Source organism: Barbus barbus (assembly GCF_936440315.1).
Source record: "Barbus barbus genome assembly, chromosome: 47".
Lineage (NCBI taxonomy): Eukaryota > Metazoa > Chordata > Actinopteri > Cypriniformes > Cyprinidae > Barbus > Barbus barbus.
The window spans coordinates 1,417,896-1,442,492 of NC_136725.1; the positions used below are offsets into that span (position 1 = coordinate 1,417,896).

The 24,597-nt window shown below is 38.9% G+C and overlaps 1 protein-coding gene across 1 annotated transcript; it reads left to right on the top strand.

The window, feature by feature from the left end:
• Positions 1 to 925: 925 nt before the first annotated feature.
• Positions 926 to 19,594, top strand: slc27a6 (solute carrier family 27 member 6). Its single transcript, XM_079410033.1, has 10 exons — positions 926 to 1,536; positions 3,240 to 3,449; positions 3,704 to 3,862; positions 4,908 to 5,032; positions 8,223 to 8,417; positions 12,510 to 12,600; positions 16,351 to 16,549; positions 16,620 to 16,717; positions 17,483 to 17,613; positions 18,413 to 19,594. Exons 1-10 carry the CDS (start codon positions 1,065 to 1,067, stop codon positions 18,587 to 18,589), a joined length of 1,857 nt encoding a protein of 618 aa, XP_079266159.1. The 5' UTR covers positions 926 to 1,064; the 3' UTR covers positions 18,590 to 19,594.
• Positions 19,595 to 24,597: the final 5,003 nt, after the last annotated feature.

Consider the following 24,597-nt stretch of genomic DNA (forward strand, 5'->3'; position numbering starts at 1 on the left):
TAATTGTGTCCAACGTGTATTTGAGAAAAACATTGAGATTTCCCCCTATTTTAAATTCTTATTCTCCAATGAAATGTTAGATTTTTGTGATTTTTTTTAAATAAAAGATCAAAAGGATTAACAATATAGATTAATTTTCACAGCCTTCTTTGATTTACTGGTCATGACTGTATATATATATGAAGTGAAGTGACATTCAGCCAAGTATGGTGACCCATACTCGGAATTCGTGCTCTGCATTTAACCCATCCAACGTGCACACACACAGCAGTGAACACACACACACCGTGAACACACACACACAGCAGTGAACACACACACACAGCAGTGAACACACACACACACACACACACACACACACACACACACACACACACACACACACACACACACCCGGAGCAGTGGGCAGCCATTTTATGCTGCAGCGCCCGGGGAGCAGTTGGGGGTTTGGTGCCTTGCTCAAGGGCACCTCAGTCGTGGTATTGAGGGTGGAGAGAGCGCTGGACATTCACTCCCCCACCTACAATCCCTGCCGGCCGGGGACTCAAACCCACAACCTTTGGATTACAAGTCCAACTCTCTAACCATTAGGCCAGGACTTCCCCAAGTCGTGACTTCCCCAACACATACTTATATATATATAAGTATGTGTATGTGTAGACCTGCAGCTGCTATAAACACTACTGATGCCTTTGGCTGCGCCTGCTGTGTATGAGAGGCGAATGTGAGCATGCATTCACACTGTACTGAACGCACGCGCTCCTCATCTGCTGAATGAAGCGCGTCTCGCGCTCTGTGATGGGCGTGGTGCTACTAAACTATGCGCCACGCCCTGTTACTATGGCAACTCCTATGACAGACAGCAAACCGGATAAACAGGGCCGAGCGCGTGGCCCTGGCGACACGCCCACCGACGAGGGTGGTTGTACAACAAGAGTCACGTGACGCGCGGAGCGTTGCATAAATGAGGATGACAGTGTCGTTTTATAACTTCCCTGAAACAGCCAGCGATGTTAGCATGTTAGAGCGCTTTAGACGGCTGTGACCGGATCGATCGGTCAGAGATGTGGTCGTGGGTGGCGGCGCTGCTGGCGGGGCTCCTCTCCGCGCATCTCGCGCAGCGACGGTGCTTCCCGTACTTCTGGAGAGACGCGCTGTTCCTGATGAGAGTCCTGAGATACGGCGCGCGCCTGGAGATCTACAAGAGGAGCGCGCGGGTCGTGACGGTCGTGGACAGGTTTGTTCAACAAGCCCAGCGGATTCCCGACAAACCCTTCCTGATCTGCGAGGGACAGACGCTCAGCTACGGCGCGCTCGAGGAGCGCAGCAACAAAGTCGCGCGCGTGTTCCAGCGCGCGGTGGAGAGCGGAGACACGGTCGCGCTCCTCATGAGCAACGAGCCCGACTTCATCGCGCTCTGGTTCGGCTTCTGCAAGCTGGGCTGCTCCGTGGCGTTCCTCAACACCAACATCAGATCCAGATCCCTGCTGCACTGCTTCAGCTGCTGCGGGGCCAGACTGCTGCTGGTGGGAGCAGGTACACAATACCGCTTCAGTCTGTAAACAACCGCTCTCATGACCTCATGACCTCAGCAGACAGACAGGAAATAACACCAGTTATATACAGATCAGTATTGACCTTTGACCCTCATTCACTGAGGCATTACACTGCTTACCTGTCTGCAGGTGCCAGGCTGTTTGAGTAAGCAAGCCAAAGTAAGCTGTAGATAAAGAGGTAACACTTTATTTTAAGGGGTCCTCGTTACACCTTACATGCACTTACTACTACGATAACAATTAATTATGCATAATTACATGCAAGTAACCCTAAACCCAATCCTGATCTTAACCATAACCATGTACTCAGTACTTAAATGTATAATTATACTGTAACGAGGACACGTTCAAATAAAGTGTAAGTGTTAAATCAGTAAGGCTTAGCTGGAGATGTTCATACTGTCTTTCATAAGTCAGCGCTGTATTTGAGAGCGTGAGGAATAAACGTATGTGTGTTCAGTGAACTGTTCTGTTGTTAAACAACATACTGACTGTTTGGCTAAAGAAACATCATCCTAGAAAAACTTGTAGTAGACAAAAGCTTCATAAAAAGCTGTAAAGTAAGTGTCAAATTCAATCTAGCGTCTATCCTGGCGAAGGTCTGTTGCATCCACAGTAGTAAGTTTGTCCGTGGTTATATCAGTGTAATGCTCTTTAACTCATGACATAACATGAAATTGAGTGTTCATTATATTGTAATATAATATTTAACTCTTTTCCCGCCAGCGTTTTAAATAAAAAATTGCCAGCCACTGCCAGCATTTTTGATCATTTTCACAAAAGTTTAATAGGCCCCAGAATATTTTGTTGTATGGATATCTTAATATGTTTTATGTCAAAAAGAAAGTACAGAGCCTCTGTTTTAAATAAAAAAAAATATAATAATTAAAAAAGCTGTTCTATTGTAACTTTGTGCATTGCTTTTATCCACACTTGAATATGGGTAGGTTTCATGAAGAAGCAACATTTTTAACAAAAACGGAGGAAATGGTGTTTTTGTCAAAGACTATATCTGGATCAGATTCAGATCGATGATCAAAACATAGATGAGTCGATGGCTTCCTTCAGCACATCCAGAGCTTGTCCTATTACACTTCCTGCATCATCATTTCATTCTGTAACGTTAGGCACTTTTGATTTATATGATGATTCATGTTTGCTGATCGCATTATTTTGCATCTGCTTATGGGAAGTCGTGGCCTAATGGTTAGAGAGTCGGACTCGTAATCCAAAGGTTGTGGGTTCGAGTCTCGGGCTGGCAGGGATTGTAGGTGGGGGGAGTGAATGTCCAGCGCTCTCTCCACCATCAATACCACGACTGAGGTGCCCTTGAGCAAGACACCGAACCCCCAACTGCTCCCCGGGCGCCGCAGCATAAATGGCTGCCCACTGCTCCGGGTGTGTGTTCACTACTGTGTGTGTTCACTGCTTTGTGTGTGTGTTCACTGCTGTGTGTGTTCACTGCTGTGTGTTTACAAAAAATTTACAAAATATCTTCATGGAACATGATCTTAATATCCTAATGATTTTTGGCATAAAATGGATAATTTTGATCCATACAATGTATTGTTGGTTATTGCTACAAATATACCTGTGCTACTCATGACTGCTTTTGTGCTCCAGGGACACAGATATGATATTGTATCATGTAATTTGTAACAGTGACAGTAACTGTTGTTGCAGATCTTCTGGAGGCTGTAGAGGACATTCTTCCGAGTCTCCAGGAAGACGGGATCGGGGTTTGGAGTCTGACGCAACAGAGCCTTCGACCCGGGGTCCACAGTCTGCTGGATAAGATTGAGCAGGCCTCTCCGGAGCCGGTCCCAGCCGAGCGCCGCTCCATCCGCTGCCTCAGGACCCCCACTCTCTACATCTTCACCTCAGGAACCACCGGTGCGTCAGTCCAGACCTCGATGAACAGGCTCAGAGTTCGATCAGCGGGGGAGGGTTGAGGGTCGAGCGCTGTAACTTCAGTAATCCTGAAGAGCTTGATGAGCTGGTTGGGCTGTGTTTAATTAGGCTTAGAGCTAAGCTAAGATGGGATGGGGCGAGGGATGTCTAATGCTATTTCAGGCATTCTGACTTATTTATCTATTGCCTGCGGGAAGCTGATTCCCTCTGTGTTTTCTGGTGTGTTATTGTTGCAGGGCTGCCCAAAGCCGCAGTCATCACGCATCTGCAGGCCCTGAAGGCAGCAGGTGGGTTTTGGGCTTACGGTGCCACAGGAAGTGATGTCATCTACACGCCGCTTCCTCTGTATCATAGTGCTGCCTCGCTCGTGGGCATTGGAGGGACCATTGAACTGGGTAATTCTCTTAACTGAACCTTTTAATGAACAGCATATAGGTGATAGCAGATGCATTATTACTACAGATGTAACTGATGTAGCAATGTGTAATATTGATCTTTTTTTTGGTAGTAATTAATGAGAATGCATTTCATCTAATCCAAATATATATATATATATTCAGATTGGGTGAAAGAATACTTCAAATGTCATCCAAAAATGAACATTCTGTCTCATGTTGTTCCAAACGTATGAATTTCACAAGTGAAGATTTGGAAAAACTCTGTTTTTGTCCATAAAATGAAGTCATATATATATATATATATATATATATATATATATACATATATTCTCATTGTAGATGGTTGGCTTGGTTCATGGCTTATTGTGCTTTTTGTTTAAATCCTTATGGGAAAAATACTTCTGGCACAACTCTGTTATTTGAGCCTTAAAGTGTGTGTTTCTGTTGCAAAGTAAAGACAGCACATGTTACAACAGTGCTGGATTTAAAGATTTGTGCCCTATAGACCACTTTCCTTACGTTTTTCCCCTCATGACCACTTTTCTTTTGATTGAGCAGTTGCCAAGTGTTTACAAAAGCGAACAGCCAAACACAGACCCCATTGATCCGGTTCAACTGTACGTGCATTATTGCTTAATACAGAGATTTTTAAATTCAGTGTACTCTGTTTGGTTACATTTTACCTTAGATGATCATGGAAATATTTTCATTTCAAAGATTTTGGATAAATTACAAAGTGTATGTGACTTAATGGCCAAATTAATTAACTCATTAATCAATTCAGCCTTTCATACAGATGATGCTTTTAGTACGAGAGCTGTCTGCTGAACTCTTTCCAGTCAACAAACCTGATTTTATTTACTGCTCTTTCACCAAAACCAAATAGAATTGATTGATTATGTTAATGAACTATAGCAATGGAACATGCTTGTATAATATGCATTACCAAAAATGGCCTTATTAGCAATATCAGACTCAATGTTTGATCTTCTCTGTGTAACATGGTTAGTTTCATGTCTGTCTCTGTGCTATTCTCATGTAGGTGCAACCTGTGTCCTAAAGAAGAAGTTTTCAGCCTCTCAGTTTTGGCATGACTGCAGGAAACACAACGTCACCATATTCCAGTATATAGGGGAGCTGTGTCGATATCTGTGCAATCAGCCCACGGTACAGTACTGCCTGCTGTCCTCAATTACATGCTTTTTTCACGTACGTCTGTCTGGGAATATATGTGGGTCATTCTCAGGAAACAGTGCCAATTTTTGACAGATAATTACAGCAAACTATGGGGAAGTCGTGGCCTAATGGTTAGAGAGTCGGACTCGTAATCCAAAGGTTGCGGGTTCGAGTCTCGGGCCGGCAGGGATTGTAGGTGGGGGGAGTGAATGTCCAGCGCTCTCTCTCCACCATCAATACCACGACTGAGGTGCCCTTGAGCAAGACACCGAACCCCCAACTGCTCCCCGGGCGCCGCAGCATAAATGCTGCCCACTGCTCCGGGTGTGTGTGTGTGTATTCACTGCTGTGTGTGTGTGTGTGTGTGTGTTCACTGCTGTGTGTGTGTACACGCTGGATGGGTTAAATGCAGAGCACAAATTGTGAGTATGGGTCACCATACTTGGCCATATGTCACGTCACTTTCACTTTTTTTTCCAAAAGTAGTATACTTTTCAATATTTAATTATTAAAATGCAATTCTAAATACAGACCGTACTCATTTACTAGTACTTGGCGCTGGGTGATATGGCCAAAAGAATTATCACAATATTTTTTTTATATCTGTCGATATCGATATGAAAAACAGTAGTCTAAAAACATTCAGTATAAATGCACACATGCTATAGCTTAATCACAAATACATACTATAATTATATACCATTACTCCTGTAATAAAATTCAATGTGAATATCCCACATTTCTGCCACAATACCATGTGTTCTGAGTGTTACTACAGTAAATGCATGGTAAATGATGGCGATGTGTAGATTGAAAGCCTTCTGACTGTCTCGTTGCACACAGTGTTTCTGCTGTTTGGCTCTAGTTTAAATCATGAGTCATTTGTGTTCATCACTGAATGCATGCGCTTCACACTGGATCTCACAGCGCTGTTTAGTGCTCACACATCTGCTCTAGTGAGCTCGGCCGCGCGGCAGTTTGAACTGTGATCCGAGCGCATAAACAGTCCGGGTGTCGTGGTTCAAATGAGGCGCGCTGTTTCATTCCACTTTTGCCGCATAAACATTATATCGAACATTTATTGAATTCTTCATATCTTTTTATCAAGGAAAATTAGATTGCGATAATTATGGTTATTGAATTATCGCCCAGCCCTACTGGTACTAAAGCATGGCATTTTCTCAGTCCTGCTGAAATTGTAATTTTGTGTTTCACTGAAGAGTCATGCAAGTTTGATATAAGTTTGATAGATGAGTAAGTCATGACAGAATACCTGAAGGGCCTTCATTTTGAAGTCATAAATGCTTTGACCAGCCACGGTCCTGTTAACTCCACAATAATGTCTTAATTATGCATCATGCCTCATTACTTTACCAAACGATCCAGGACTCCGGGTGGATGCGTGCGCTGAAGCTTGCTGCAGAGTGTTTCTGGTCATGCAGACAAAGAATCCATGTCCTCTGTCAATCTATGAAAATGAACTTTTTGGTTTGTGTTTTCATGGCTAACTGACAGACAGCTCTTTTGTTACTGTTTCTCATTCACGGTTCATGTGCGTCAGGACAGCAGCGTGTCCCAGAGTTTATCAAAGATGTCTTTGTGCCTATCCTCTGATGCGGCCTGGATGGTCACACCGAATTCATCAACGTGCTCACGACACACACGCCAGTGTACAAGTTGAGCAACACACTAACCCTTACAGTGATGAGAACATAAGCACATAAAGCACATTCTGCAGCAGGAGCACACACATATGAATCTCTGCGCTTAAACTGTGGTCAGAATGGGACATGTTTCAACAGAGTGCAGGAAACGTTGTGTTTGTCAGTGCAGTGATGAGCTTTAACTGACAACACACACAAACTGTTGTGAATGGAGCGGTTCTGCTGGTCTGACTGGCTCGCATTGTTCACCCACACACACTGTCTTACTGAGAAATGCAGCACATACACTGAAGGAGAGACACGAGCCAGAGGATGGGCTCTTTAGACGTAAGAAACCATGTAACCGCCACCAGATCATCCTAGCATTGTGACAGGACAAAGCCCACTCAAATTTTTTCTGAAAATGTAAAAATCTTTTTTTTTTCATGAATTACACACTAAACTGAAACCCAGAATTATACACCAACTTGGAGCCACTATGGATGGAACTTGTTGTTCCAGGACGTCCCACAGATCCTCCACTGGATTGAGATCTGGGGAGTTTGGAGGCCAGGGTAAAACCTTGAAGTCTTCATTATGTTCTTCAGCATACACAGCATCACACTCCCTCCACCGGCTCAAGTCAAGTCACCGTTATTCATATAATATTGTAATGCTTTATTGAGCAACCACCCAATAAAGCATTACAATAATCTAACCTTCAGGTCACGAACGCATGAATTAGTATTTCTGCATTGATGTTGAGAGCATAGGTCGTAATTTAAATATATTTTGAGATGGAAAAACGCAGTTTTACAGATGCTAGAAACATGTCTTTCGAAGGAAAGATTGCTATCAAACAGCACACCTAGGTTCCTAACTGATGAAGAAGAATTGACAGAGCAGCCATCAAGTGTTAGATAGTGTTCTAGGTTATTACATGTGGAGGCTTTTGGTCCTATTAACAAAAAGGCCCTTGCCCTTTCAAAGCCAAAACAATGTGGCCCTTCACTCAGATCTTTATTCCTGCCCAACATTTTTTATTATGAGAACTGATTGGGGGAAGTCGTGGCCTAATGGTTAGAGAGTCGGACTCGTAATCGAAAGGTTGCGGGTTCGAGTCCCCGGCCGGCAGGGATTGTAGGTGGGGGGAGTGAATGTCCAGCGCTCTCTCCACCCTCAATACCACGACTGAGGTGCCCTTGAGCAAGACACCGAACCCCAACTGCTCCCCGGGCGCTGCAGCATAAATGCCCACTGCTCCGGGTGTGTGTGTGTGTGTGTGTGTGTGTGTGTGTGTGCATTTGTTCACTACTCACTGCTGTGTGTGTGCACTTGGATGGGTTAAACGCAGAGCACCAATTTCGAGTATGGGTCACCATACTTGACAATACGTCACGACTTGACTTGACTTGTTTGCTTACCATCTAATCTACCCAGACCTTTAGCATGGCTTTGAGATGACAGATCAAACATCATGACAGTTTCCGGGCTCCTGTTGAGTGATGTGTGTGTGTGTGTGTGTGTGTGTCTATTAGGCAGAGAATGAGAAGGATCACCGGGTGCGCATGGGGGTTGGGAACGGCCTCCGACAGGACGTATGGAGAGACTTCCTCCGGCGCTTTGGGGACATCCGCATGTGTGAGATCTACGGCTCCACTGAAGGAAACTTGTGCTTCATGAATCACATCGGCAAGATCGGAGCTGTCGGACGCTCCAATTTCTTCTACAAGGTTAGTTCAACTCAGCAGCAATACAGCCTGGAGTTAGGACCGGTTGTCAAGTTTAAAGGGTTTACATGTTCAGCAAGTCTTAGTAAATATTTGAACTAGAATATAAGGGTACATCTCAGTGTCAGACATCCGACAAACAACCAAGCAAACCTGTGATTGCGTCAGAGTTCATTACTTGCATCTCTTTGCTTTGATGTCAGAGGAAGAAGGCCAATGACCGCGAGTACCAGAGCAGAAATACGTCTATGTTGTGTATTTAAGGTTTTCTTGTTTAGTTCTTTTTTCTAAATCGAGTCCTAGTGCTGTTGGATTGTTAAACACGGATTGCAGGGCTGGAACTAGATAAATAGTTCTTATCAAATCATAGAAAACTGTAGTAGATAATAGATAACAAGCATTGCACCTTAATTGTTTAAAAAAGACCATTTGTGCCCTAAAGGTAATGGTAGTAATGACCCCCTTTACAGAGCGATGCTCCCTGTCTGCGAGGCTCTATATAAAAAGACAGGTTCTCTTGACATATGGTCAATCACGGAGTCTGAGTGTTTCCTGTAATACATGATCAGTGTGAGCGGACAGAGGCTAATAAGAGCATTGAAATCTAATCCTCACCGCGCTCTTCTTGGATGCTTCAAATTACAAATCCTGCTGAAACACAGTAGTCATTTGAGCACATGCAAAATCCAAAATATTATTGTCAAATAATATCCTTGTAACATTCGGTACTCGATGAGGTTTTTTTTATGATTTTATCTCACAAATTGAGCATGCTGTTCTGTTGATGAAGTAGTGATGTTGTGCACTGATTCGTGTATCTGCAGTTACTGTGAGTTTTAATAGGAAGTGTGATGCAGTACTTTTCAGTGTCAAATGAGGCAGAGGGGGAAGACTTCTACAGTAAGAGCAAAGAAAACGTCCAATTTCCTGATTCAGTCTTTCACCTTGACCAGCCTGAGGGTGATAACCTGAGCTTAGAGTCAAAATGATATTGATATTACTGCAGAGAGCTCACCAAACTCTGGATGTAAATTGTGGGACTATATAGTCAGGATTTCCATTAATCCTATTTAAATGGCAAACATGGCATAGTTTGAAAAAATAATATAATCACAACACATTTGTGTGATAGATATTTAGAGGGAAAATGCATGCCTTTTTATGGTTTGAGTCACTTGCGAAGTTGCAAAAAATTGCCAAATTTAAAAAATCGCGAAATTTGTTGCAAGGTGTGTTTTGAAAAACGTTGAAGTTGCATGGGTGGTCTGAAAAGTTGCTAAATCTAGCAACAAAATTCATAAGTTGCCAACTTTGCTGGATAACAAATGCATAAATGTAACCAGCAGGATATAAACTAATGCAAATAGATGGTAACATTAAACATTTGGGTCAGACTTGTGTGTTTTGGTCACATTGTTTTAACTGCTCGATGTACTGTACTACTAATGTCCTTTCAGCATTGACCCGCTTCTATTTCATATTTCAAGAACACTAATTATATTTCCTACTTTGATAAACGCACGTTAAACTTGTAAAAAATTTGTTTATTTATTCTTATTTTTTATGTCTTTTGGAGAAGGTCCGAAATTGCAGGCGAGATATTGAAACTTTTCCTTCATGACATTTGTTGTCATCATGACATCCAGTGAGCGTATGACGTTTGACGTAATCGGGCGACATTTCACCGCTAATATTTTTATTTTTTTGTTTTGTTTTGCTATCACTTATATTATGGCAATTTGTCTTATAGCAGTGCCCAGTGTATACATTTATTTGTGGCGGCTTGTCACAATATCAAAACTGACCGCTACAAATAGATTTTCCAAAAGGCTTATACTTCGTTGAATAAACTGAGCACTGCGCGTTTCAAAAATAAAATGCTGCGCGGGTGTTTTTATATGAATGTATCTTTTAAAAGAACCGTCCGTTTTCTTCAGAAAAGCTTTGTCAATTTTCATTTGGTCTTTCCTGTAATGGCTGATAAAGTAGCGCTTATTTGATTACAGTCGTTACCGGGGAAACAGCTATATATCACGCTCCAACAGCGCCTCCTGCTGGCAGAGAATCAACTTGCATTCGCTAGTCTGCGGGAAACACTGGTGTCTGTCAGCAAACAGAAACAAAAAAGCATGCTTCAGAACTGTTTTGAGAAGGTGCTTAAGTTTTGAGCCATGTATTATTACTATGAATTAGGCTACTACTACTAATATTACTATCTTGTGCCCTGCAATAACCATTTACGCAAACTCTCTTTTGATATAAAGGGAAAAAAAGAGAAAATCGGCCCAAAAATCAGCATCATATATCGGCCATAGGCTGCCCTGATTTCTAAATATCGGCATTGGCCAGAGAAAAAACATTATAGGTCGACTTCTACTGCTGACACTTAAATTAATTGTTTTGCCACTATTTGCACTTGTTATTAAAGTATTTTGAATGCAAAGGGAACCTTTTTTTTTTTTTTTAAATGAGTGTTTATTTGTTATATGTTATGTATGTTTATTAAAAACACGTTTTGTAATAACCAATTGTTCCGGACCTTTGACACTGATGAAAATTCAGATTTGGACCTTTGAATGTAGACTTTGAGAACCCCTGGTATACGAAGTGTCCCTCTCTATGCAGTGCAAGTCTCACGTGTCAAACAAACAGCACGAGGCATCAGTGATTCTGACTAATATGGTTGTTTTTAGCTTGTAGAGTCATCAGTTGATGTTGGATTCCTGCCAGTAAATCACTCTAATGAGCAACGGTCACTTGAAGTTGAGATTCAGGCCAGGCACAGCATTCTGTGATGCATTAGAGTCAGATCGCCAAGCTGAAGCAGAATCACTGTTTACAGGGTTATTGTCTTAACTTGGATCTTAGACACAGTGTCATAAACAAAGCAGCCTTCAGTAAAGTCCTTTGGCTGTACAGCAATACACAATAATGCGCTAAATGCATCCTTCATTCATGCGTATACTGCTAGACATCGCTCTCCTGATGTGCTGCTTTGCTAGCTGATCAACGGTTTCCTCTTTTTGTGTAATTTAGAGGGAAAATGCATGCCTTTTAATGGTTTGAGTCACTTTTTAAAAGTTGCAAAAAGTTAGTGTTCAGGTGAGAGCGCCCTCTGGCTGCTGGAACCATGGTCCACGGTCTGAGATGCTGCAGTATTCATATGTTCAACAGTTGCTGTGTTAAAAAAATGATAGATAGATAGATAGATAGATAGATAGATAGATAGATAGATAGAAACTCTGATTAATGAATTAGTAAGTAATAGAGCTTAGTCGAATGTGGTAGTTCACGATTAGCTAATCAGTAACTATTATTTTTTCATACCTCCCTAAGAACTACTAATAACTACTGTATACAGGTTCATAATTAATGAATAATACATAATGAATAATGAATTCTAAAGTAACAGTCATGGTAACCCACTAGTAATGACTCAAGTATTACCAAATTCTTCAGAAGGAATGACTAATTATTTGGATCAGTATTCTAAAGTGAAGATCCTGATAACTCCCTAGTAATTACTGAAGTCATTGTAAACGTTTAAGGTCTTTGTTAGTAATTCAGTTTGCTAGATTTGGTAACACTAGTGGGTTACCGTGATCTTCATTTTAGAATACTGATCCAAATAATTAGTAATTTCTTCAGAAGGATGTAGTAACACTTGAGTCATTACTATTCAAAACCTCACATATATCTCAAATGCTTTAAATCATGTCAGTCAGTATTGGGGAGTTATGATGCTTTTCACTTTAGAATACTGATCCAAGTAGTTAGTAGTTCCTTTAAAAGAATTAGATAGATCTTGAGTCATTACTAGTGGGTTACCATCATCTTCATTTTAGAATTAATTATACATTATGCATATGCATATAAATTATGTTACCAATAAATGAATTGTCGTTTCTGAGGATATGAGATGTGCTCTCGTTTACTTCTGCGTTTGACATAAGTTAGATGTTTATAGTTCATATATGGTTCATGCTGAAGGATGAGTTCATCTGTTTGAATGATGAAATCATCCAGCTAGTATTTGTCCACAGGATCTGCTGAACCGTGCTGTCTGAAGTACTGAGCTTTTGTTTGTTTTTGCAGCTGATTTTTAAGTATGATCTGGTGAAGTATGACCTGGTCAGAGATGAGCCTGTGAGAGACCGCAGTGGATTCTGCCAGCATGTTCAGAGAGGTGAGAACATCTGAAACGGTATCTATGCTTGTTACGCCCTCTGTTCCGATGGCAGTCCACCTTAGCTGACTCTTAGCTCCTGCAGGAGTTCATGTGGGGGTCCAGGTAAATAAAGGTAGAGATGCGGAGCTTAAACAGAAAAACCAAGCAGCTCTCTGTTGGTCACTGAGGCAGATTTACATGCAAATGGATTTCTCCCATGAAAATGAGCAGAACAATGATGATTGTGACCACACCTTTACTGAGGGTGTCCGATCTGGTTTCTCAAGAGCCACCTTCCCGCAGAGGTTAGCCTCAATCCAGGTTAAGCACACTTAAAGCAACTAACCAAGGTGTTCAGGATACTGTGCTGGCGCTAAACTCTGCAGGAAAGGAGTAGGATTGGACACTCCTGCAGTAATGCAAGTACTCGGACCCCTAACCAAGCACTTAGCTGAAGCAGCTTTCCAGATGACAGTCATTTGGTTATGCCCTTACCAAAAACTAGCATACTTCAAAGTTTATTTTTATTAAGTAAAGTTCAAGTAAATTTTTAAGTATACTTTATGTAGTAAGTATACTAATACCAGTGTACTAGTAGTATACTTGTAAGTGTGCTATTTCAATACTCCTTGGGACTAAATTGGCCCACTTTCTAGTATACAAAATATACTTTTAAGTATACTTTAAGTATAACTGTAGTAAACTTTGAGTACACAACTAGTTTACATCAATGTTTTTAGCTTGTACTGCAACTATACTAAAAGTGAACTTATAGGTATACTGATAGTTTACTAATTCAATACTTGTAGTAACATTTTTAGTACACTTTGAAGTATAGTCTCAGTAAACTACTAGTTTCATAGTTTTATACTGCAAGTATACTCGTAAGTTTTCTTTAAGTGAAGTTTACATCATACTTTAATCATACTGCTATGTCCCTATTTAGTTATTAATTTGTATATATTTTGTTATATGAATATCTGAACATACAAAACATCCAAAGAAAGAACAGGGTATCTGCTTGTAAACAAAAACATTTGATTCTAGATTTTTTAAACACTTGAATGTGGTTTCATAAATAAACAAATAAACATCATTTTGAACAAAAAGCTGAAAAAATGACTATGAATTGGATTCAGAATGATAATCAAAACGTAGATGGAGTCGATCAACACCCCAAAGCTTGACAGTCATCATTACCTCTTCATTGGTGAGATTTTATTCAGAAAGTTACACCGTTTTGAGTCTGTTTTATGTCTGATGATGGTGTTAGATTACATGTGGAAGCATCTGTTGTTTCGGTTTCTTCTTAGAGTTGTGACGTTCGCGAACGAACCGATTCTTTTGAACGGCTCATAAACATGAACGATGGGAGCCGAGTCGCGGCTGGGGGGGAGCCGTTCTCTCTGTCGTTCTTTTTTTCCTATGCGTGTTTCACACAGATGCACACAAATGAGCTCCTCCGCGAGACAGAACAGTTATAGGGGGAGGGGTGCTACTGCCTAACAGCATGATGATAGTTGTGCACGCATCCTTCACGTGAGTACTCCAGTGGAAAAAAATTAGGGCCTCTGTCATTGGGTAGGAGCGGAGCCATGACTTGTGCACGCTGCCGTCACATGAGGTAATCAATGTTTCAGAATAATTCAAACTCAGATATTGGTGTGTGATATCTGAGTTTTAATTATTTGACTACAAATTTCACCTCATCATTCCTCCCAGTGATTATTTCCAGGATAAACTGAGATGCCCCCAAGCTGGCTTCTTAAAACTGACTAACTTAAATATTTAAAAAGAGCCGTTCTTTTGAACGAAAGGAACGGATCGCCAAGATCCGGATCCCCTCAAAGAGCCATAAATCCCATCACTATTTCTTCTTCACTTGTGTTTTTTTGGGAAATTCTGTACAGAAGATGTGTACTAGCGCCTCCTACCGTATAACAATGAAAACACAGATTCTAGGAGCACAGGTATAGCTCAAATATATGTAGACTTTTTCTAAGTGTTACGATCCCTAGCTATTTTAAGGGGTATAGGAAATAACATTAATTGCTGCGGTCCGATCTCGACCCGATACCCGCGTAAGCAATAACAACCAAAGCTCTAAAGGCAATAAAGTAGTGTTTATTTACAATTTTTACAGTGGGAAAACCCTTGTCCCTAAACCATTCAATATAATATTTACATTAAAAAAAACTAAAGAAAGAAGTCAGCCCAAATAATTAGGGGAAAAGAAGGGAACTGGGCGGCAGTCAAATAAGAGAAATATCAGTTATCAAATCTAAACTTAACTAAAGAGAAACAAAAAGAAAAGAAAATCTTCAGTATCCAAAGATACCCTAAACTAAGCTACTCTCACTAGCAAAAACAAAAAGTACAACAAGTGAGGCACCCTTACCTAGTGTATTTAACAGTCATTTGCTACAGAATGTAAAATGTAGATCACGTGATATTCTTACCTTTCCTCCCTTCATATACATACAAATGAAATTTACACAAATAAAGATCAGATGAAGCTTAATGTACAAAAGCACACGCAAACATATGGAACTATAGCTTAACCCACAGTATACAAATTTAGCATTAGCTAAACAACACCATCGTAAAACCACTAGCAACAGACACAAGCAAGACATCTGCCACATTGTCTCAGAGTCTTCCTTTTATAGATCCAGCTGGTCACTAATTAGGACATCATTATGACATCATCTCCTCCAACGATGATTGGCAGGGAGCAGGACCAATGGCGTAGCACTAAAAAAGTAAAATTAAAGACAAACAACAGAGAAACAAAAAGAGAAAAAACAACAAACACCACAAAACAGCACCAGCCGTAACACTCTTCCCCTTAAGAGTAAACATATTATAAAAGCATACAAAATATGTTTACATTCTTAACCTTTCCTAAACGCGCGACAGGGCATCTGCTACCACGTTCTCCTGACCTCTTTTGTGCCTAATCTCCAAATCATAATTCTGTACCACCAGAGCCCACCGCATAAGCCGTTGATTCTGATTATACATACGGGACAAAAAGGTGAGAGGATTATGATCAGTAAAGACAACAATAGGTAGATTAGTAGAGCCAACGTAAACTTCGAAATGCTGCAATGCAAGGAGAAGTGATAGAGCCTCCTTCTCAATAGTGGAATAATTAAGTTGATGTTTGTTAAATTTCCGAGAAAAATAACAAACCGGATGATCAACCCCATATAAGTCAAGTATACTTAAATGTCATTTTAAGTATATTTCTGAGAAGTACATGAAGCCCATTTCTGAGAAGTACATAAAAAGTAGACTAAACGCATGCTTTCCTGTTTTTTAGTTTATAAGACGTATACTAATAGCACACTTGAATACACTTATACCACAGGTTGGGATTTACTTTGATTCTTCCCTGCTGTCAGGTTGGATGGGGACTGTCAGTGAACAGTCATTTCAGGTTTTTCTAGAGATGTTCATTGGGTTTGAGTCCAGGCTCCGGATGGAAGTGCTCTGGACCGGGTCTGACCAGTCCCCCAGTCTGGCATTAAGCACAGACCGTTTCCACTACTAATAACCATTAGTGCAATGAAAAGTTTCCAATATACATTTCTGAGACTTTGGAAACACCTGCCTTACAGGGAAGTGGTAGTTGTTTCTATTGATTTCTCACGTCTGATCAGCCTGTCAGGAGTTATTAATGATGTTGACCGACTGACCGTCACTGGAATGGGTTCTGTAAACAGACAGCAGATGGTCATGTGGTGTTTGTGTGTTGATGCTCAGGGGAGACGGGGCTGCTGCTGTCTAAGATCTGCAGTCAGAGTCCGTTCTTCGGTTACGCCGGCAGCAAACAGCTGACGGAGAAGAAGATCCTGAGAGACGTGTTTGTCAAAGGAGACGCTTACTTCAACACCGGAGACCTGATGGCTGAGGATGAGGACGACTTCATCTGCTTCAGAGACCGAGTGGGAGACACGTTCAGGTAGATCAAGCCTGCGTGAATATGAGCATAGTCTCATTATTAAAGATGAACTATGATTCTGTTGTTTCAGATGGAAGGGTGAAAATGTGGCGACCACTGAGGTGACGGAGATCCTGGGACTGGTGGATTTCGTTCAGGAAGCCAGTGTGTATGGAGTCCAGGTGCCAGGTACTGCTTAAACATCACCATTTCTCTTTTATGCCAAAAATCATTAGGATATTAAGTAAAGATCATGTTCCAGGAAGATATTTTGTAAATTTCCTACTGTAAATATATCAAAACTTCATTTTTGATTAGTAATATGCATTGCTAAGAACTTCATTTGAACAACTTTAAAGGTGATTTTCTCAATATTTAGATTTTTTTGCTCCCTCAGATTCCAGATTTTCTAATAGTTGTATCTCAGACAAATATTGTCCTATCCTAACAAACCATACATCAATGGAAAGATTATTTATTCAGAAGATGTATAAATCTCAATTTCAAAAAACAATTACCCTTATGACTGGTTTTGTGCTCCAGGGTCACATATAAGTAAAAAAAAAAAAGGTAAAAAACATAGGTGACAATATTTACATATGCCAAATATAGAATCACTTGGACAAACAAACATATATACTGACAGCCAGCATTACAAGTCCATTCTGATTAGCTCCTGTATTTGCATTCATGTGTCTATGAGTGTCTTGGATTAGGATTAAGTCATTTATGTAAGCCACATGTTAAAGTAAAACATCATTGTTTTAAACTCACTGAGCACTGTTCAGTATACTTGACTGTTCTTATCTGAGTCTGACGCATGACATCTGTTTGTTTGTTTAGTTTTTGTGTTTCAAAGAAATGTCAGTGATAATTAAAATGAATGTGTGTGTGATTGGCTGATGAGAGAGTAAACAGGAAGTTAAATGCGTGTGTGTTTCCTGTGTTTGACAGGACATGAGGGTCGAGCCGGAATGGCTGCGGTGGTTGTGAGGCCCGAGTGCACATTCGATGGGAAGAAACTGTTCAATCACATCCTCAAGGAACTGCCATCGTACGCTCGACCTCTCTTCATTAGATTGCAGGTACAAAACAAATACTGACCACAGAGTGACCAAGAGTTACTAAATGTGAATCCACAAGGTAACAGAACAAGAGAACTCTACTGGTTACAGAGCAGACACAAGAATGATCAAGACTGGTCATGGTATGTTCAACACTGAGCAAAGACCCGAGGAACAGAGTCACTTAAAGGAACAGGTCACCCAGAAATTGGACTGAAACTGTAGAAATGTCATAATGACGCATGAGGTGTGGAACGAGCTGCTGATTTTATGGAATGAAGTCATAAATGACTGTGATGTTATCCTCAAATTCTCCCTCCACTCTTCGTCTGTGAAGTATAGCAGAATAATGTCCCATCAGTCCTCACCTTATACTCTCATCCTGAGACAGCTTGTTTTGTCCGGGCAGTTTTCACATGCAGCTTCACATGCTCATCTTGAGCGGGAAACTCTGTATGTTTGTGCAGTCCCAAAACATCCAATCCAACACTGAAGCTTAGTGACATAAATCATGAGGAAGGCAAACCGTTTGGAAGCTTACGAATTCACTCTTGTTGTTTAAATTTTGTTCATTTCGACCATAACGACTGCCCCATATAGTCTGACAACATGCCCCTTTTCAGGGAAGTTTACACGTGTTAAGATAAGATTTGTGTCTGAAATAAACTGTACTGTAAATGGGAACATGCTGTTAAACCATCCACCTCACGATTGGACTGTACACTGCGTAACATGGCTTCCGGATCGGGAGACTGTGCCCAGATCGGTCTGGTTGTGCTCATGCGAGGACTGAGGCTTGTCTTGTGCTCTGTGTCCGCAGGAGTCTCTGGAGATGACCAGCACCTTCAAGCAGCAGAAGTTTGCTCTGGTGGAGAGCGGCTTCGATCCCCGCTGCATCAGCGATCCGCTCTTCTTCATGGACTGCAGCGAGAAGAGCTACCATCCCCTGACCAGCTCCGTCTATGACAGCATAGTGAGCGGTCAGAGGAAACTCTAGCCCTTTAAAACCCCACCGGACCTTAGAGAAGTGATTTAGCAGCAGACGATGGCGCTGTATATCTGATCAGAGTCCACTGTGAATTATTGATCACGAGCTGTAGACCGTGTCATTTAGTGAATATAGAATTAGTGCATATAATGCTGATATGAGATGAGCGAGCGGTCACAGCCGTCTGGGAGTACAGTCTAGTAATGAATGCTTGTGCTCTATGAAGGAAACACTCTTAGATTTGGAAAGATTGTGCTCAACACAGGCACCTGCTGTTGTTCTTTCACATTTGGCTTTAGTGTGTGTCATACATACGCATCAGTGCTTTAACGCAACTCAATCCCTGGGATATTTCAATTGTCAAACTCAGTAATCATGTAAGGTCTTCCTGCTGATTCATGAACGTCACCTGCCTGCGCATATGTATTTGAATCGATGTGTCATAAAACCGTCCATCTTTTGTGTATGTTGAAGTGTAATATTATAACTGTGTAATGCATTTACACACGCACTTTGAATATTTCAAATACACTGAAGTCTGACTCAAACTGCATTCTTTGCTTTAGTTCTGAACAACATTGAAAGCGAACACTTGCTTACTTTACCCTTTTTTATCAGAGAACTTGAAACATTTGAGATTCACTGTGAATTGTATTTGAAACGTTACTCTTTCATCACTTACTGAAGTGAAAAATGTATGCAATGTTGTTAATCAGTTTTTTTTTTTTTACTTAATTATGTAATAAATGGCAATTTTGTTTACATGAATTCAGGTTTTCACAATGATTGTTCTGTCTGGTGTGAGAAACCGCTGATTTAAGCACACACCGTAAGACTGAATGAGAACACATGCAGTAACACAGTATCTCTTCTGTATCTCTGTGAGCTTATTCCAGCAGCGGTGTGTATGACACCGAGGGTCAAAGCCATATCAGGACCAGACTGTCTGTAACTGTAACACTGACTGTATGCTTGCTAGCACTTCGTAATAAAATTGATATTGAATTATACATCATTTTCAGTTCCATTCCATTTTCATTTAAACCCACACAATCATTTAGAGAGAGATGCCAGATATTCATGTTCATTATATATCTCAGTGAAACGAATGCTTTCATTTCATGAGTGTCTTAAAAATAAAAGTCCAAGCCTAACTGATGTTAATAAAACCAGAATACATGTGAATACAATGAAGAATAGCTGAAATATCACAAAAGCAGCAGTTGCTCTGAATTCTGAACATCTGCACAGCTGTGACGTTGCAGTCTATTAAACAAGAATTCAAAATTGACCAAGTTATGCAGTTTGTATATTTCCTCTCCAACAATAACAACAATAGTTACAAACAAAACCAAAGGATTGTTTTTTTGTTTGTTTGTTTGTTTTTCCACTCCTGGCTTTACCTGCTCTGAGCAATCACCTTTCGACTTTCAAAAGTCCGAGTCATTTTAAAGAATCGGTTCCTTTGAGCGATTCGCTTCATTGAATCATTATAAAGATTCGATTGGTTTCAGTCAGTACTGGCGCGTGGTAATAATACTGCTAGCACACACACTACAGAGTTCATGAGCTCAATTCACAGGTACTGACTGAACTGAAAAAATAAAAATACAGACACATTGGAAAGCTCATTGTATAATTATATATACACACGAAAACATATCAAACCTACATCGGATCAGTCCACAGACTGCGGTAAAGTTAGTTTCATATTCTCACATTCGGACTTTCTTTTTCCAATATCTTTCCAACAGTGGATGCTAAAATCTTAACAGCAGTTTTACTATGATTAGAGCAGCAGTGTGAGGTACGTGTGACGGCGGTAAAGTTAGTTTTACGTTTGACATTCATTAGACATTCGGTTTCATTTCAGTTAAACTCTTAACGCCTGTTATGTTTCAAGCCGTAACTAACTCAGATAGACATAAATATTTGTCCTTTACGTTGCACAAGGCTTAATTTTTAGAAAAAAAATTATGAAAAATTAACCATATAAATTAATTAAACAATTTAACTACATTACATTATACCGTAAAACCAATACTAAAATGTTCTGAAAAACATCCCTGTTATTGCACAAGGCTCTGTTTTTGGAATTAGCATGTTATGCATTTTATAATAATTTTACAACTTTTAATGTATGCAATAATACAAATGCATTAAACAACAATACCATCTGATTTGAAGGTATCTTACCAACTGTTAAAAATATCGAAATATTATTCCCTATAATGCACAAGGCTTATTTTTTATGATTATGTCTTTATTGGTTTTATATACAGTATAGAATCCATATTTTTCATGTTTTATGTACTGTACCTACTCAAATGAATTAAACTCTGACACCGTTGGAGATAAAGATATCAAAACTACTGTAAAATATTCAGAATATTATTCCCTATAATGCACAAGGCTTGTTTTTTCAGATTATGGCTTTATTGTTTTTATATATGGTACTGGATCCATGTTTTTCATGTTTTATACATCTGTACCATCTTAAATTCATTAAACTCTGACACCATTTGACATAAAGATATCAAACCAACTGTGAAAAAAGAAAAAGCCTTGTGCATTATTTTTAAAGTAATTATTTATTATTTCTATATACAGTACTAACATTTTATTTTTCATGTTTTATATTCTGTACCCACTTAATGGAGATAAAGGTATCAGCACATCTGTAAATTATGCTAATTATTATTCCTTATTATACACCAATTTATCAGATTATAAAAAAAGCTTTACAATTTTTGTTTTTATAAGATTCTTATTTTCTGATTTCATATTAGAAAGAGATTAAAAATATATTTTGAATTCAGTGTTACAAAAGGTAATATATAGTATAATATATATATTTTTTTATTTAACTAAACCTAACGTTTCTAGAAAAAAAATAACATTACATTAATAAGAAGAAAATCTGAGAAATATGGTTTTGAAAACAAAATAGAATATCATGATGTTCTAAATTAAGGGCTTTCTTTATGTTTAATGTTTATATGTGGCATGTGTATTTTAAAGTAAACACAAAATGAAATAGGAAATGGGCAAAAGAAAAATAAATGTTCAATATCTTCAAGTAATACGTTGCAAAAGGTACTTTTATCACAAACTCTATGAATATAACAGCTGCATTTACTGGATAACATATGTGAATAATTTTGTAAATAATTGAATAATTGAGTAAACTTATTTGACTTTATTAGCAAAACATATTTATATGGTAATATGAAATGAGATCGAGTAATGTTGACGTACATGGAGGATTGGATCCAAATGTTTGAGAGACCATTTACAAAAGGTTCAAGATTTTGTTGGGTTGTATTAGTAATATTTACATTTGAGAATTTAGTGGTTTACATTCAAATGTCCGTCCCTGTTTGTAAATTACACTTTAATACTGTAAATTGTACAGTTTTGTTCTGTAAATGTGTTTACAGTTTTTCTGTATTTTTTACAAAATAATTCTGACAACCACAGCTGTCAGAATTATTTTGTAAAAACTACGGAATTTTGCAAAATCCATATTATTGTAATTATGCCCATTGTCTACTTTAAATAACTTCCATACTTTGGTTTTATTGTTTTATTTAATTTCATTTACAATGTGTTGGTACCTATTTAGTTTTCCTGCACTATAACACCTTGTCAGCAAAATCTTTTTCCTATCTTTGTAAACACAGCAGACTATAAAGTTCACTGGGTTTTTGATTCTCTAAATAATATTACTTACAATAACTATTCATATTATATGTATATGTGTGTGTGTGTGTGTGTGTGTTTTACAGTGCTTTTTTGTTTTTACTGTTGATTTACATTGCATTTTATTGCCTTTACAATATTTAAAAATAAAGCTAATTTTGAATATTATGCAATTGCCCTGAATATTTAACTCTATATTGCACTATGCTTGTTTTGGAAATGATGCGTTTGGAACTCTTCATGTACATTTTTCAAACCCTGTAGCCTAAACCATTCAACACAAATATTTTTAACTCTAGCAAAATTGCAGAATGAGACTTGTGTGGTTTTAAAACGGTTTCGGAAGTGTTTTTTTTTTTTTTTTTCTTGGACCTTTTAAATACTGTTCCTATAGTAAATTATTATTTAAAAAAGTTGTATTCCCAGAAATATACAGTTGTCTTAATTTCTTCAGCTCAAACAGTGTATAAGTGTAATGGATTTATAGCAGTTCTGTACATAAAATAAATCAAGGGTCAGGACGTATGAGATTAATAATATTTTTACAGTTGGTTTACAGAGATTTACAGTTGGTTTGATATCTTTATCTCCAACGGTGTCAGAGTTTAATTCATTTGAGTAGGTACAGAACATAAAACATGAGAAATATGGATTCTATACTGTATATAAAAACAATAAAGCCATAATCTGAAAAACCAAGCCTTGTGCATTATAGGGAATAATATTTCGATATTTTTAACAGTTGGTAAGATACCTTCAAATCAGATGGTATTGTTGTTTAATGCATTTGTATTATTGCATACATTAAAAGTTGTAAAATTATTATAAAATGCATAACATGCTAATTCCAAAAACAGAGCCTTGTGCAATAACAGGGATGTTTTTCAGAACATTTTAGTATTGGTTTTACGGTATAATGTAATGTAGTTAAATTGTTTAATTAATTTATATGGTTAATTTTTTTTCTAAAAATTAAGCCTTGTGCAACGTAAAGGACAAATATTTATGTCTATCTGAGTTAGTTATGGCTTGAAACATAACAGGCGTTAAGAGTTTAACTGAAATGAAACCGAATGTCTAATGAATGTCAAACGTAAAACTAACTTTACCGCCGTGTACGAGTAAAGCCTGCGCTAGCAATAAACACGTTGAATAGAACGCACCATAAACGTTTGCCAACAGAATCGCAAAGTAGATTTTAAGCAAATCAACGAGTGAATCGCCCACTGCTTTAAAACAGATATCTGTTGGACATTATTCAAGTTAAACACGCAGGCACACAAACACATTTAGTAACGTTAAATCTTACTGAAAATGGTCAATTAAGCAGTTTATATTCCGAAATATATTTCTAGATTTTGTTCTGTGTGCATTAAATTACATTTGGATGTAAATGGTCATTTTCCTGACATAAATGTAAAACACTGAGCTACTAACGGAGCTCATCCCCTTTATGAGGCTGTCCTCGGGCACCTGGAGTCTGGAGTCAGGCATCTAGCTTCATCTGTCTTTATTTTGGTTAGGTTCAGATTCCTCTGCAGTTGTTGTATGTTGTAAAAAAACCCGCTAAATATCCATTCATGTCATGCAACTGCATGCAACAGGCAACATAGGCTATTATCCGCCAAAAAACAACTTCTTACGCAAAATAGATTGGGAAAGCCATTAGTAAGTTTGATTTTTTCATTAAATTATTTACAATAAATAATAGTAAAACATATGAAAATAACTACATTATGTGCATATTTACTTTTGAGTTGAAAACATTATTAATTAACAAATATTTAGTAAAATCTTTCAGTCGTTAGGGGCGGCAAGTTCAAAAGCACCATGCAAAAGACACACTACAATGGTTTGGGGACTGTCACTTTTACTGAGCCCTGCATACTAGCATATACATCTGAGCATACTAGTTTCACTTCAGATGAGTTTGGAGATGAGAAACCTGTTTACATAAAGACACACCCGGCCCATTTCATCTGTCTGCTGTCCACAACACACAGAGATCCACTCTGCACTATTCTACAGTTAGTTTTCAAAACTAGTGACTGGAGTTCATTAAAAATGCAAGATGTTTATGCATGATTCAGAGAACATGTAACATTTCCTGTTTTCCCTTACTGTGCATACAGTGCTCAAATAGTTGAATAAATACAGTACTGTATTTCACCAAAGTTTTCCCATGTTCCATGTGGCCCCTTTATAAAATTAGAGTATATAATAATTTTGAACATCAATAACTGCAAATAACCAAAAGTGCTTGTAAAGTAACAAAGGAGTTGATAAAATCTCAGCTTTAGTAAGTCAATCTGTCC

Excerpts from the sequence above, each read along its gene's own strand:
- slc27a6 (XM_079410033.1), top strand. The coding sequence starts at position 1,065 with ATGTGGTCGTGGGTGGCGGCGCTGCTGGCGGGGCTCCTCTCCGCGCAT. Across the intron at positions 1,537-3,239 it reads ACTGCTGCTGGTGGGAGCAG|ATCTTCTGGAGGCTGTAGAG; the intron begins GTACACAATACC and ends CTGTTGTTGCAG. Across the intron at positions 3,863-4,907 it reads TGGAGGGACCATTGAACTGG|GTGCAACCTGTGTCCTAAAG; the intron begins GTAATTCTCTTA and ends ATTCTCATGTAG.